The 15,977-nt window shown below is 40.0% G+C and overlaps 1 protein-coding gene across 1 annotated transcript; it reads left to right on the top strand.

Annotated features, from left to right (window-relative positions):
• The first annotated feature begins 1,079 nt into the window (after positions 1 to 1,079).
• On the top strand, positions 1,080 to 15,567 carry ucma (upper zone of growth plate and cartilage matrix associated). The gene is made up of 5 exons (XM_003221446.4): positions 1,080 to 5,001; positions 5,412 to 5,501; positions 5,649 to 5,744; positions 9,198 to 9,296; positions 14,924 to 15,567. Exons 1-5 carry the CDS (start codon positions 4,944 to 4,946, stop codon positions 15,019 to 15,021), a joined length of 441 nt encoding a protein of 146 aa, XP_003221494.2. The 5' UTR covers positions 1,080 to 4,943; the 3' UTR covers positions 15,022 to 15,567.
• The last annotated feature ends 410 nt before the right edge of the window (positions 15,568 to 15,977 follow it).

The following is a 15,977-nucleotide window of genomic DNA, read 5'->3' as shown; positions in this document are numbered from 1 at the left end:
CACTTCTTTATTTAGAATAGTTACTAATAGCTTCTTAATAAATGGGACAAGCCACCAACAGTGAAATTTTTGACAGTGAAATTAATCTGGGTTTCAGTTCAGAGTTATCGAAGGTGCTGGACCGCATCTCCCAAAGGATCCAGTTACTTTAAAACCTTACCCAAAAGTCATTTTGATCAATTTGGTTTGCATTATTCTCTTGTGTCTTGTTCTTTCCTTTTCCAAAGATTGTGATGTTTTCCAGCTGAATTTTGTTTACATTCCGAGTTATTGTGGGGCTACCCCCTTGGATTAATTTTTTTAAATGCAAACCTATATATATATTAGAGCTTGACTGCCAAATTGAAATGTTGAAACAATGGGGAAAAAAGCGAAGATGGAGAATGTTATTGTTATTTGAGACATACATTTGTATTTTGTATTAGGCACCCTCCTAAAATCTAAGAAATTTTGAATTAGGGTTAGGGTTAGTATCAACTAATAAGATTGGGGTGGATCACACAAAAATGGATTGGTCATTCAGAATTACAAAAGTTTGGTGTAATGCAAATAGAGAGATATACAATAATTTTTGTCTATAGAATAAATGAAAGTAAATGAAATTGTGTAACTTCCTCTTTTTAGATAATAATCCATAGAGAAAAGATTCAAATGAAACTACCTGCACCAAGAATAATCAAGAGTAACTGTCAACAAAGTAGAGCTGGAAGAGAAAATAAGAACACAAGATAATATTAGAAGAAATAAGAAGATACAACTACTAGACTTAAAACTATATTTGTTAGAATCTTCAATATCTTATGTAATGTGTGTTAATGAAATAGAGATGAAGATTTATCACTTCATCACATTGACTAAATTCCATTGAGTGCTACACTTAAAATCCGGGAAGCCACTGCTCCCGCTACATTAGTTTGGCTTCAAGTGTAGGAGAACGCATTTTTTTGCGTATTTTTAAGTGTGGTGGCCAGCAGTCTTTTACAACGTTTCAGAAGGTGGTGGGGAACTGGATTTTCAGAAGGTGGTGGGGAACAGGGGGCGGGGAGGAAGGCAGTCAATCACTGTCAGAGAGAGGGGGGAGGGAGGGAGAAAGACAGAGACAGAAGAGGGGGAGAGGAGAGGACGGCAGCCTATTGCTGTTGGAGAGAGAAAGAAAGAGCAAGGGGAGGGGGGAATAGTCCTGCTGCTTCAAAGCCTGGCTGCAAATAATGCTATCAAGCAAGTATCCAGATCTTTGAGATTCCTTGTCCCACACTTTGAGCAGAATTGAGCCAGTGATAATTTGGGGCAGGGATGACATGAAGGTACCTTGAATCTTGGGACTAACAAGATAATGTAACCGTTCCATCTCATTGCTAATACTATGGAGGGTTTCCTTTTAAAAATAAAATAGAAGCGTTTGTATGAGGTGAAAGTTAAGATTCCTAACTGGAAGTACAATTGGAAACATTTAAAAGTTGGGAGGCATGGAGATTAGACTCCCGCACTCAAAATATCGCAGGCCACAAGCGCCATCAAATTCCCATGAACGAACCTACATGAGACCTTTACCAGAGACCCAGAGTTGAAACACTGTTGTTGAATCAAATCAGTTTTTAACTGGATGAAAAAGGACAATTTCCAGCCAAATTCTTATAAATATGTAAGTTTATTTATTTATTTACATAGCATATTACTTGAGAACACAGAAATGCTGGATGACTTTAACAACCATCATATCAGACTACACAGAGAAGCCATTGAAATCCACAAGCATGTGGACAATTTCAACAAAAAGAAGGAAACCATCACAAAATAGGTGCTGCCAAAATGTTTGACATCTAAGTTTTCTAGCTGTTTTTTTTTCATTTTATACTTACTTTCTAATATTATCTTGCAGTGTGAACTCTGATTCAGTTTCAAACAAACATTGATAGAAAGGTGAGGTGCAAGTGCTGGTACTCCTTTGAAAATTCATTTAATGCTTTCTTTGCTCCTGCTTAGCATCCCTGATCGGATGGGTGATGCCTTTAGGACAGTGTTTCTTAAACTGCTCCTCCAGGTGTTTTGGACTTCATCTCTCAGAAATCCCAGCCAGTTTATCAGCTGTTAGGAATTGTGGGAACTGAAATCCAAAACATCTGAAGGAGCACAGTTTGAGAAACTCTGCTTTAGGATATCTGGGCCGCAATTTGGGATGCGTATGTATCTTCATGTCACCTATTGGATTCACCACATGCATTTCATTAATTTTACCAATTTCTTCCTCTGAAATATAGCTTACACCATCTGGGTTTTTATTAGTCACCCATGTACTAACCAGGGCTGATCCTGCTTCACTTCCAAGATCATATAGGATTAGGGCAGAGGTGTCAAACCCAAGTCAAACAGCATTGAATGTTTGCCAATATTTATTGTAAACAACCATGAATCCCCTTGGGGAGATAGAGTGGGATATAAATGATGATGATGACGATGACAATGGTGATGATTAATATTTTCATTGAGGATCACATCAGCCTTATGGTTGCTTTTAAAGGGCCATTGTGTCATATATTATGGAGGGTGACTTAGTACTGCTTACATATTTTCATTTGGTATTTTTTGTCATTTGCAACTATCAAATGTGGCGAGATGATAAGGGTGCACTTTTGCATTCATGTTCAGTCGTCACTAGTGGCTCCCATGCCAGTGGAGTGGTAAACCCATTTCACGTTTTGTTTAGTTTTAAATGAGCCATCCAACAGGCTAAATATATCTAGAAAAAGAATTCAGTACCTTGGAAAGTTCCCTTAAATGCTAGAAATAAAATCCTTAAAAGTTTGTGCTAAACATAACTTATTTTTTATGGTCCCACAAAACTCTTTGCAAATGTCCAAAGAGAGAATGTATCAAGAAAATATGCAACTTGTTCCTTCTGATCTCTGTAACCATTTGACATATGGGTCCTGTGTTTCTTGTGATGTCATTTCAAAAACTTGTTGGTAGATTTAAAAAGTGAGTAGTATCACTGAGAGAGAAATTTCAAGCATAATCGGCATTTCACAAGAACGTGTGGGTCACATTATTGCTTTGCTTGGCTATTGGAAGATCTGTGCACGATGGGTACTGTGAGACACTGGTTGCGAAAACAGTGTCAACTTCTTCGTGATGGCTTCAGAAAACTTGCTCATCATTGACAGAAATGTATCCAATTTTCTGGTGATTATGTGAAAAAGTGAATAGTAGTAGTTAAAGAGCATGTTCCAAGGATTATTTCTGCCTTTGATTTATTAAAATATTCCCACCCAAACTCAAGTAACGAAGGTGGAGGCATTACTTTTAATTCAACCCTCGTACTATATAACGTTATCATGTATTGATTGCTTTTTCTGTTGATTTGTTGCAAAACATGATGTTTTGGTGCTTAATGTATAAAATCAATTTAATTTGACATTTAATAGACTTTTCCTTGATCCCTCCCTATTATCCAACATATTTGCTTATCCAACATTCTGCCAGCCCATTTATGTCAGATAAGAGAGACTCTACTGTAGAAAAAAAAATCAAGAATAGGATCAGAATTCATGACACTATGGGCAAGACCCAGAGAAAATTAACCATGGAATCACACTGGAGGACCTCAAAAATACAGAAAGAATTTTAAATCAAATCTCTGAATGATCAAATCAACAGAAGTCAAACTCACAAATGTGGAGATTATGTTAAGGAAATCAACCTTCAGATATCAAATAGTAAATTCTACAAACCTGTTGCAACAGACCCCACCAAACACATTCAGTCCCTCATTAGGGTGGTGTGTCAAGAGGGATTATCCATGGGATTTATTTCTTCTTCTACATTTAAATAATTACAAAATGACTTCCCCAGGATACCAATCTGTTGCCAGGTGAGAGTATAGAATCATAGAATCATAGAATAGTAGAGTTGGAAGAGACCTCATGGGCCATCTAGTCCAACCCCCTGCCAAGAAGCAGGAAATCACATTCAAAGCACCCCCGACAGATGGCCATCCAGCCTCTGTCGGGGGTGCTTTGAATGTGATTTCCTGCTTCTTATAGCGGAATCAGTAGCATCCAGTTAACACCATGTGCAAAAGACTCAGACCAGGCAGAGGAATTGAAAAGAACAAAGGAAACTTTACTCTTGCTTGTTGAGTTGAAATATAAAACAGTTCTGCAATCATACAATGTCCATGTAGTTGCATAAGATCAATAACTAATCGACAAACTCAGCCACCTGCCATCAAACCGATACATTGTTTTAGGCGTGGCTTCTCTGCAAAAAGTCAGCTCCCTTTTTGCAGAGCTCTTTCTTTGCAAGAATCTTTCAAGGGATTTCTTTTACACACACACACACATTAGCATTTTGGCGCAATACAATCTTTTATATTCTTCCTACGATTCATAAAGGCAACACTCCACTCCAAGGCCGATCTATTATTTCAGGTTTATCCTCTGTGTTGGAACCAGTTGCTAACTATTAGAATTCTGGCCTGGTTCTCCAGCTCTTTTATCAACAAAGATTGAATTTCAGCAGTTATTTTCCCATCGTACTGAAGTGGGAAGCACTGCTAGCCTTGCCATGTATTTGCTTCACAGCAACGTCAGATGATTCCTTTCTGAAATTATTTCTTCCCTTTTTTGTAATTAAGTGATGAATCTCCCTGTCTTCCACATTGCTTCACTACTCGTAACTCACTCGGTGTGTGATGTCTGTCTGTTGAGCACCCGAGGGTTCACATGAGTTCTTCCAATGTTGATGTTTCCATGTTCCCTTGATATGCCCAGGAACTGCCAACACAAGTGCCAGCCAAGGTCCCTCCTCTGACCCTCCCACCCTAAAGGGAACAGTCTAACTTTCTGCTTAATTTCCTAGAAGGAGGACAGGACTAATTTTTTTTCATACACCTCTCCAAATGTCACTGTGACATTCATTATTGTGCCAGCTAGAACATTGGAAAGATGAACTGGAAGCGAGTGCTTTTTCTGACCTATCTCATGTCTCTTGCGCTCCTGATTGGTATGTACGATTCGCAAAACTAACTAGGAGAAAAGGCTGGATTTCAGGAAATAATAATCTGAAGTGCCCAGATACAGAGCAGTGTGTGGTGGTGTTTGTAATTTTAATAGGATTGAGGGAGGCTGTGTCTGATAAAATGGCAATGGTAAGTTTTTTTTCAAGATTACAGATATATCAGGTATACTGTTTCGTTGATTGGACTTTTGCTGTCGAGGCAGGAGGGATGTAATGCATTGTCACCTTTGGTCAAATGGACTGTGGGTTTTAAGGCAAATGTACCTCTGGTCAAATAGAATGTAATATTGGCAGGACTTTTGCAGATTTCAGTCTGAAACACTTCTTTGTGATTTCTCCCAAGCTCCTACTGAGACTTGATTTAAACTTTAGACTTGTATTTCTGTCTTATTTAGTGCTTGAGGAAGCCAGCACCATGTCTGTAGGCTCCAAGACAGTGGCTGTGGGCTCCAAGAAGGAAGCAACAGGAGAATCAAGAAAGGAAAGTAAGTGGGAAGACGCATCGTGATTCATTCACTGATTTTGGAAGTGAGGAAGAAAGAGAATACAAACAAGACTAATTTTGAAACATTTCATAGTAATATGTGACCCACACGTCCCATTGTCAGATCTACTTGTTTGTCTGCTTCCAGGTCTGGAAAAGAGAGTCTTCATTCAAGAATCAGATGCCTCTAACTTTTTCAAGAAGCGAGGCAAAAGATCGACTAAATCTAGAGACGAACTTAATGGTGAGATTGTTTGGAGGCTGTTTATGTGAAGGTCTGATTCTCTGAATACCCTTTTCATCTCTTTTTTTTGGGGACATTTCTTATTTGTTTGTTCTGGAGCAACAAGTAACTTGAGATTCAAAATAAACTCATTATTTGTTCCCCTTTGAGATTACTGAACATACATATACATTGATTGCAACTGATTTATTCAAGGAAACAAGAAATAAGCAGCCAAATTTTGCTATTTTTTGCACAAGGATAGGAAAAACTCAAAGGAAAAACTGTAGAACATAAAATAGGCAGGAAAAAGGAAGAAAACAAATTATGTCTGTTTAAATTAACCAATATCTGGAAAATTCTTTGGAAATTCTTTCATTTAATTTCTTAATACTCATGCTTATTGTCAGGTAAATGAAATTAGCCAAAATGTTGATCTGGAAATGAAATTAGAAAAATATGTTAAATAAATATGTTTTAAAGGAGGAGGGGGTAGTTCTTAACTGCTTAAGCTAAGGATTGGTTTAGTGAATGAATAGGAAGCTGTTGTGGGAGGTACGGGACACTATGGTGAAATTAATATATGTGTTGGCAATATAGGGACTATACATTTGTTTAAGCTAAAGCAGTTTTCTCTAAATAAGATTTAAAGAAAAAGAGATTTAATTTAAGAACAACAGAAAAATCTTTTTTATTTCTTTGATGTCTACATGTCCAGTTATTTTTAAAGCCTTAATTAAGAACCAACTGGGCTTTTTTGTATTGCTGTTTAGGACACATGATACAGCAGAACGGAATTGGTTCAAATTAAAAAGATGAGAAAGATTCGGTTCACAAGTAAGACCATTGTAATGGAAATCACCAATTTGATAAAAAGAGGTGGAGATTATCATGGTGTATGCACACGGTTAATGGTTTAGTATTTCATAATTGGGGATGATTAATAAAGGAACAATAGGGTCCAGTGTTCTTAGGGTTTACTTACTGTGTGTGTCTTATGCACCTTTATCATTTGCTCTTTGGTGTTTCAGCAAGAAATACCGTAAAATAATGCTGATTCCTTAGGTTTAACCCCATGATAAGCATAACCTCAAAGCCATCTGAACTGTAGCATGCCAGTTGTGGGACCCTCTTTATAGAGAACCCTTACTGGTGCCAACATTGATCTCATTTCGATGCCAAGTGAAAACATGGCATTTTACTAAAGCCTTGGGGACCATTTTTCAGCTGAGTTTACACATGATCCTACTTATACATTGCCTTAAACTATGTTTTTTTTCACTTGCTATATTATTTAATAGCCTTTTAGTCTGTTTAACTTATTCTCCCTGCATTTTATTGTTTATACTGGTTATATTGTAGAGTCTTCCCTCGCTACTTCACGGTTCGCTTTTCACGGATTTGCTATTAATAGTCACGGTTTTTTAATAAACACTAAAATAATAGTATAAATCATAAAATAATATTATAAATACCTCTTTCTGCTTCCTTCCTAAGGAGAAGCCTAAGGAAGGAAGGAGGGAGAAGCAGAAGGGAGAGAAAAGAAGGCTGAAGCAGCTTTGTTTTCGCCTCAAAAGGCAGCGGCAGACAGAGCCAGTGAGATTGTAAACATCACAAATATAGTGTCCCTACTTTGCGGATTTTCACATTTTGCAGGTGGTCCTGAAACGTAACCCGCGCGATAAGTGAGGGAACACTGTATACTACTTGGAGACTCTTATAGGTAGGGCAGGATGTAAAATATTTAAATGTTATACACTACACACGTAAATGCAATTGATATGCTAACATATATTATCTGGAAAAAAAACACTGGTGAAGCATGCCAACCACTAATCTGTCCCACCCCCATTCATATCCCAGCTGTGTGTTCCTGAAGCACTGGAAGAGAGACGAGAATGATTTTTTTTCCTGCTGTACACATCCCCCATGAGCCAATGTAAGCTCTAACTTGGTGTTTCTGAAACTTCATTTTGATGTGCTTTGGATACTAGCAAGCAACCGAAGGACCAATGTTCTGGGATCTTGCCCTGGAGGGAACCAGTCACATACTAAACCCTTTTCAGATTAATTCCAAAAATGCAGAAGGTAGTATACTAAAAGTGGGTATCTGAAAATCACAGCTCAGGTAACTCCTGATGGTGGAAAAAAGTAAGGCATACTGTTCTCTACAAAGGAGGCCAAATAATAGATCATAAATGTAGATTGTTGAGGAGCCTATTTTAAGGAAACATTACTATAATTACACAGATTTTTATTAATCCATTTTTAGTTGGATTGAGTTGAAAATAACTAGGATTAATCCAGTAATTGGAAGATACAGGGGGCCCTTGGAATCTGTTAGGGCTTGGTTCCAGGGCCTATAAAAGGTAAAGGTAATGGTTTCCCTTTGACATTAAGTCTAGTCATGTCTGACTCTTGAGTGTTGGTGCTCATCTCAATTTCTAAGCCAAAGAACCGGCATTGTCCATAGACACCTCCAGGATGTGGTCGGCATGACTGCATGGAGCACCGTTACTTTGCCGCCGGAGCAATACCTATCGATCTTCTCACATTTGCAAGTTTTCGAACTGTTAACGTTGGCAGAAGCTGGGGCTAACAGCAGGAGCTTACCCCGCTCACTGAATTGGAACTGAGGACCTTTCAGTCAGCAGGTTCAGCAGCTCTGTGGTTTAATCCACTGTGCCACCAGTGGGTCCTTTTGAAACTGGTGGCTTAGACAAAGATGATCAATTTGTTGCTCTCCATATGTTGTTGGGGCTGCAGCTCCCTAGCCAGCACAACCAATGGTTGAATTATGAAGGCAGCTGCCTGGCAAAGCTACCAGTAGAGCCACGTACAGGATGACCTGAGTGAAGCTTGTAGTATTCAAGTTGTTGCATGTTTTGAACTGTTAGGTTGGCAGAAGCTGGGGTTAACAATGGGAGCTTACCTCGTCCACAGATTCAAACCACCAACCTTCCGATTAGCAAGTTCTACAGCTTAGTGGTTTAACCCGCTGCATCACCACGGCCTCATTCCAGGGCCTTTGGTGGATGCCAAATGGTTGGATTACACACAATGGCATGGCATAATTGTGTCTTTTGTATAAAATGGCAACATTAAGGTTTGATTTTTTTGGGTAATATTTTCAAATTGTGATTGTTTGAATTTATGCATGCAAAATTTGTGAACATGGAAGACTGGCGGTATTGGCTAATGTTATTTTCTACTTGGACAAACACACTTTGGAGATTGCACCTAGCCTGTGGGCTGGAGACTAAATTCCTGGTAAAGCTACAATTGATGTCTCCTAGAGGCTTATGCAAAAGTCAACACAGGCTGTAAAAGATGAATATTCAAGTTACTTGTTGCTCCAGAATATTCAAGCAAATAAGTGCAAGAAATAAGTGAAATAAAATTACACTAATCCTTATCTTCCTTTGCTTTCTCTTAAGGCCAGCTGTCTAACTCTGTGTACACATTCTTATGCAGCAGAGACACGGCAGATGCTGGCAGCAGATGAACAAAGGAGGGAGTACTATGAGGAGCAGAGGAATGAATTTGAGAACTTTGTCGAGGAAGAACGTGATGGTAAGAGTACAGCAAGGATTGGGAACTTTATTTTGGAAAACCCGAATGCAAAATCATTCTATCCTGACACAGCTGCATGCTGTGGAAATGCTTGTGTATCTGGTAAGGAATTGCAGATCTTAGGGCTTGGCTTCTCATTCGCTGGATCTTCAGGGTCAGGGGAGGAATCTCAGATGAGAGTGCTGCCTTGAAAAAAAATGCACTTACACAAATATACTTCAGTTAATGAAGTAGCTATGCTCCTATGTATTAATAACATGGAGCTGGTAAGAAATCATCTTCTGAGGTCATGATTCACATAGAAACAGGAGAAAATGGGGGGAAACACATGAGATTAAATCTGTAATAATAATAAATAATAAAACTTTATTTATATATTGCCCTATCTCCTCAGGGGAGATAAAAACAATACAATACAATACACATAATAAAAACAGAACCATACAACAATTTAAAAATAATACAAGTAATATAACAAGTAATATAACAAGTAAAATAACACAAATACACACCATACAATCCAACAATGAAAAATAAAACTAGTAACAATACTCCATTTACAGGCCAGTTATAGTGACACAGAGTTCAACATTGGAATGGCTAACTATAAAGTGCTATTCAAGTCTTGTGCAACAGGAGGTCTTGGGGCCAATGGTGGATAAAGTGGTGAGCTGGGTTAAAAGGGAGGGCTAAGGATTAATCTTGCTCAAAGATCTGCAGGAACCAACAAGTTTTTAATTCCTTGCGGAAGGAAAACAGTGAAGGGGCTTGTCTGATCTCTCTGGGAAGGGCGTTCCAGAGCCACGGAGCCACCACCTAGAAGGCCCTCTCCCTCATCCCCAACAACCGTGCTTGTGACAGTGGTGAGAGCGAGAGGAGGGCCTCCCCGGATCTGTCAAGTTTGACTGTGTGGAATTGCTTCAGTGACATGGAGTAATGTGCATTCCTATGGGTGGTTACCAACGGAACATTGACAATTATCCCCCAAAATCCTGTTTCATGAGCCTGGCATGGTAATTTTATTAATTTGATCATTAGGAATACCGCAATTTCACTTTGTTTTTCCTCTCATTTCTCCTTCACAATAATCTTGGCTTTCTAAATTGCGCTACTCCTAGCTTTTTAATCTCTCTCCCCCCCCCCCCCCCCCCCTTAAACTAACTATAGTAAGTTCAAGTGCCTAGTAGGTTTCAGGGCACTTCCAGACAGGCATTTATCCTGGGAACATTTTCTTCTTCTTCTTCTTTACTCGTTCAGTCATTTTCGACTCTTCGTGACTGCATGGACCAGTCCACGCCAGAGCTCCCTGTCGGCGGTCGCTGCCCGCAGCTCCTTCAAGGTCGAGCCAGTCACTTCAAGGATACCGTCCATTCATCTTGCCCTTGGTCGGCCTCTCTTCCTTTTTCCTTCCAGTTTCCCCAGCATCATGATCTTCTCCAAGCTTTCCTGTCTTCTCATAATGTGGCCAAAATACTTCAGCTTTGCCTCTAGTATCCTTCCCTCCAGTGAGCAGCTGGGCATTATTTCCTGGAGGATGGACTGGTTGGATCTCTTTGAGGTCCAAGGCACTCTCAGAATTTTCCCCCAGCACCAAAGTTCAAAAGCATCTATCTTCCTTCGCTCAGCCTTCTTCATGGTCCAGCTCTCGCAGCCATATGTTACTATGGGGAATACCATTGCTTTCACTATGCGGACCTTTGTTGCCAGTGTGTAAAAAACACAAATGTTCTTGGGTGCCTGTCCACCCCCCCCCCCCCCCCAGAAAGCCCGTGCTTTCTGGGGTGGATGGCCAGATGTTCTCCCGGAACATTCCGGGAGAACACCCGGATACTGTACCCCCTCCCCCAAAGCCCCCCAAAGCCCTTTTTAAAATAAAAAAAAAAACTTACCGGGCCTCCATTACAGTGTTCCTGCAACTCTCCTGGCACGTAGCAATGACATGCCAGGAGGGGGGGGAGCAATTTTTCCTACTCTCCCCCCCCCCCAAGTCTCCTGGAGCATCATTACTACGAGTCAGGAAAGCTGCAGGAACACTATAATGGAGGCCAGGTAAGTTTCTTTTTTACTTTTTAAAGGGGTTTGGGGGGCTTTTGGGAAGGGGGTAGATGTCCTCACGGTTTTCTGGGCTAATTTAGGGCAGTCCAGACAGCAGAAGTAGGAAGGTGCAGAATAAACCTACTATTAAATTAATCCACCCCAAACCAGGGATTTTCTGGATGTGTCAAATTAATTCGTGTTTTCCAAAAGTGTCGTCTGGACAGCCCTTTTTTTGTTGTGGGACTTCCCGCATTAAAGGGGCTGTCTGTATGGGTCCTCAGACTTCCATGATTGAGAATAAGCAGATTTGGAAGGAAAGGAAAAAAGAAAAACCTAGAAAAGGAGTGTTTGTGTTAAAAACGATGCCTTCTGTTTTCTCTATGGTTGACTGAGCTAGAGGTGGGAGGAGGTGATCCTGTGTGATAGGGGTAAGTAAATTCTCCGTCTTCCTTAAAGATGGAATCCCACACAAAGATGATTTTACACGCAAAGATGATTTCCCCCACTTTCCTCCAACCCTGTCTTATGAAATCCTTATGTAAATGCCAGTAGATTATGCTTTAGCCTAAAACGAGTTGAGGTTAAAGAAAGGGTATTGCTGAATGAAAGCAATGCTGAGAAAGGCATCTTTTATTTGCTTTCAGGCTATGACTGTAAGCATCTCGGTTTCATGACACTGAATCTGTAGTTTTGGAACAATTGTTCTTAAAAATGTGTTTCACCTAATACCGCTGCAACTCACACAAAAAGTTCCTTCTTGTCTCCAGTTACCAAGTGTTTGGATTTCGTTAGAACAGTTCATAAATACACAACAGTGTCTTGAATTTCAAATAGAACTTTGAAAGTGTTTTGAAAAACAGAGGGAGGGAAGTGTATAATGAACTCTAGCAACATCTACCAAATACAGTAAGGGCATTTCTTTTCTGAAAGATGGGTTTCGGGTCCCAGTATCCTCATGAATGTTTGACATTTGGATGACATTTTCTGTCACTGTCACCTGATTGTAGTTTCTAAGCATTCAAGGAATGCTCCAGCCAGACTGGAGCTTATCTTGGTCAATCTTAGGTTACCATCGTTTCCCTGTAACAAAGAAACTACAGTCGCTCAAATTTTTTGAGTTTAATCTTTTGTCACTGCTGCTGCCCTCAATTTATAATAGGGACTTTGATAACATGGGTGTTTGTTTTGATTAGTTAGGTCAGGGTTAGTCAGTGATCGAATCTCTGGCCACTGGGAGGAAATCGCTTTGGTGCAGTGGCTGGGCCTGGCTGCATATGCATTTCCTTGTGAAATTGCTTGCTTGGGAGGGTTAATGGGAATGCGACACAGGAAGCACAAGGAGAAATGGCAGGTGATGTGTTGGTCTGTGGAAAGAACAAAAAGAGTGGAACATCGGGAGTAGAGGAAGAGAGAGTTGAAGTGGGCAGACTGCATTGCAGCAGCAGTATAAAGGCTCCCCATGCCGTAGCAGTTACTTTTACAGTAGTGGCACTATCTCCATTTGCCCGAGAGACATGTTTACCACCCTTTCTCACCCCTTCTACTTCCCCAACCCATCCCCTTTCCCTTGTCCATACAAGCATGTGTGCAAGAGAAAGTGTATCTAGCGGGGGCCAGCCACCTAATAGTACAAGTACAGCGTTCCCTCACTACTTCGTGGTTCACTTTTCGCAGATTTGCTATTTTGTGGTTTTTCAATAAAGTCTAAAATACTATTATAAATCATAAAAAATTACAATTTATAGCCTAAGGAAGGGAGAAAGGAGAAGCCAAAGGGAGAGAAAAGGAGCCCAAGCAGCAACAGGAGGAGAAGGGGGCGATTTATCCACACACGATTGGTTGATAAAGACTTAAAATAGTGTATAACTACTAAAAATGTATAAATATTAAAATAAATATAGTGTCCTTACTTAGTGGATTTTCACTTATTGTGGGTGATCCTGGAACCTAACCCCCGTGATCAGAGCCGGCCCTAGGTATTTTTCAAGTGTAGGCGAACAGAATTTTGGCACCTCCCCCCAAACCAATCACTGAAAAATAAAAGCATTGGATAAGCGAAAATGTTGGATAATAAAGAGGGATTAGGGGAAAGCCTATTAAACATCAAATTACATTAAGATTTTACAGATTAAGCACCAAAACATCATGTTTTACAAGAAATCAACAGAAAAAGTCTTGACTGCGCCCCCGTATGTTTTGCGCCCAAAGTGACCGCTTAATTCGCCTCATTGTTGGACCGGCCCTGCCCGTGATAAGTGAGGGAACGCTGTACTATTTTGTGTGTTTCAAATGTAGTTTGGAGAGGAATTCAACAGGTGCAGCCTACCCATCGCTGCTTTTCATGAAAAATAACACTTTTATCAGTTTCCTATCCTACACCTCTATTTAAGAGAGGTTAGGAACTCTAAGACAAGATGTGACGCCTGTTTGTCTTCTGATACTCAAATGATGGCATTGGTCCTTGCACAAAACAGTTCCCGGGATTCTTGTAGGATACCATGGTTGTTACAAAACCACTGAGACATGTTACGAGCACAGCTGTGCTCTAAAAAAATCAGTGTAAACTTATGATTCAATCGGAAATGCGACATATTTCTCCCTATACATATTTTTCCTTCCAGAAAATTATACCCTTTTTACCAATATAACCACATCACATCCTACCACATCCACACTGTGCAGGGAACTTGGCAGGAATATAACATGACATATGCAGTTTAAATTTATTATTGGGAACTCCAAGCACCGTTTAGTGTGCCTGGAATGAAGCAAAATGTGTGGGGGGGGGGAAACATTCCCAAAGGCATCCTTTCTGACATGTGTATGCTTTATTACACATGGATATTGGATGGGTTTTGGAAAGGGATTCGTCAGCTTCCTTGTCAGTGATGCAGTTTTATGATCTGAGCTGTACCAAATGCACCATTAGATAAACTTAGTCTTGTTACCTGATAAAATAAAGGGATGGAGGAAAGGAACGGAAACGGAAAATGGATTCACTGAACTCAGTGGGGCTTACTTTCATGTTGATGAACTCTGTGGACTCAATATCCATGGTTTCGCTTACATATACTCCAAAAATAATATTCCAACCCCTGGAAGTGTTTGTGGATGTTTCTAGATTCTCCAGTACTATTCTATGGTGAGGTTCTGGTCTACCAAAGTACAGGGTCTGTTGTTATCTGTGGTTTCGGTTATCCATGGGAGGTTTTGTGTATAGATTTTAGGGTGATAATCAGATGGTCAATTTCCTGCCCCATGACCAGTCATATTCCTCTATAGGCAAGGTGAAACCATGGATCAAGAGTCCACAGGTAAGGGGATCATACTGTATGCGACTAGTGTCTGATTTATCCCTGAATTCAGGATTTTTAAAGTCCAGGCTGTGAACTGGATGAAGAACATATTTAACTGATTATTCTACTATATTAAACTTGGCTTTAGCCAAAGCCTTTCAGAAATGAGAGTCGGGTTTTTCCCCCCCAAAATGCTGCCCATACCTTCATACTGGACTAAGTGGCATCAGTAAAGAGATAGTAAAAATGTTTGTATTTCAAAACAACATCTTTAAAATACTCTTCCTTTTACAGAGCAGGATGAAAGAAGCCGAGAACAGATCGAGCAATGGCGTGAATACCACTACGATGGCCTTGATCCTCCCTATCTGTATAATCGGCATGTTGTCTAGAGCAAATGTGAATAAGGCACTCCACCAAATAATAAACATGGATGTATCTGCTGGGTGCGTTGTTGGCAGGACAAGTAGCAAAGCTCAATTTTTCACGTTATGAACTTGCTATTGATCTGCGGTCCTGAATCTGCTTCATCCACCTGTTTCATATTAGCATTGAATTTATCGATAGGCACAGCTTTACTTTGTATTTTGAAATACTAGTAAGAAGATGCCTCCAGACCTTGCTGCACAGGTCAAATGAATGCAGGTATTTCAGATTTGTCTATGTATATATCATGTATATGAGCAACTCTACTTAGAGCAAGGGGGCAATAATTATTTTTACACAATTACTATATATAGAGGGAGGAACATAAAACAAAATCAGCTTGTGCTATAACTAGAGAATTTTAAATGATTTTAGAATGCAAGGCAAAAATTGTCTTAAGTGTTTTTGCAACTGTTGAATGACAGCTTATGCCAAATACAATCTGTTAGTCATTGAAGGTGCTACAAGACTTTATGTGATCTTATCATTAAAAATATTTTAGCCACTCATAATTGTTTTCCTTAATAATTTGATAATATTGGGAAATAGCAATTAGTCAGTTTTCCACATTTGCAGGTTTAGCATTCGTGGATTTGATTACTCACAGGCTTCGGGAGGCAGGGCAGCAGTGATCTGAGTTGCCTACCACCTGCCAAAGTCTTCTCCGTTGTTGACCTTGGGAGTGGTGTTTGGCAATTTCAAGGAATGGAGTAGTGATGATTTCAGTCAACAACAGTTCCCAACGAAGTCTGCCAAATGGTAGACTTTGGTGAGGGTGCATGGTGAGATCACCGTTTCACCGCCTCCTGAAGTTGCCGGGAGTGGAGTAGCAATGATTTCAGTTGCCAATCACCTCCCAACAAAGTCTGGAATTGCCACGACTCTGCTCCCCATGGTTTTGGAGATGGCACAGCAACAACCC

Source organism: Anolis carolinensis, chromosome 5, assembly GCF_035594765.1.
Source record: "Anolis carolinensis isolate JA03-04 chromosome 5, rAnoCar3.1.pri, whole genome shotgun sequence".
Taxonomy (NCBI): domain Eukaryota; kingdom Metazoa; phylum Chordata; class Lepidosauria; order Squamata; family Dactyloidae; genus Anolis; species Anolis carolinensis.
Note: the sequence above shows the minus strand (reverse complement) of the source record. Positions and strands in the feature narration are given on the sequence as shown.

Excerpts from the sequence above, each read along its gene's own strand:
- ucma (XM_003221446.4), top strand. The coding sequence starts at position 4,944 with ATGAACTGGAAGCGAGTGCTTTTTCTGACCTATCTCATGTCTCTTGCG. Across the intron at positions 5,002-5,411 it reads GTCTCTTGCGCTCCTGATTG|TGCTTGAGGAAGCCAGCACC; the intron begins GTATGTACGATT and ends TGTCTTATTTAG. Across the intron at positions 9,297-14,923 it reads TGTCGAGGAAGAACGTGATG|AGCAGGATGAAAGAAGCCGA; the intron begins GTAAGAGTACAG and ends TTCCTTTTACAG.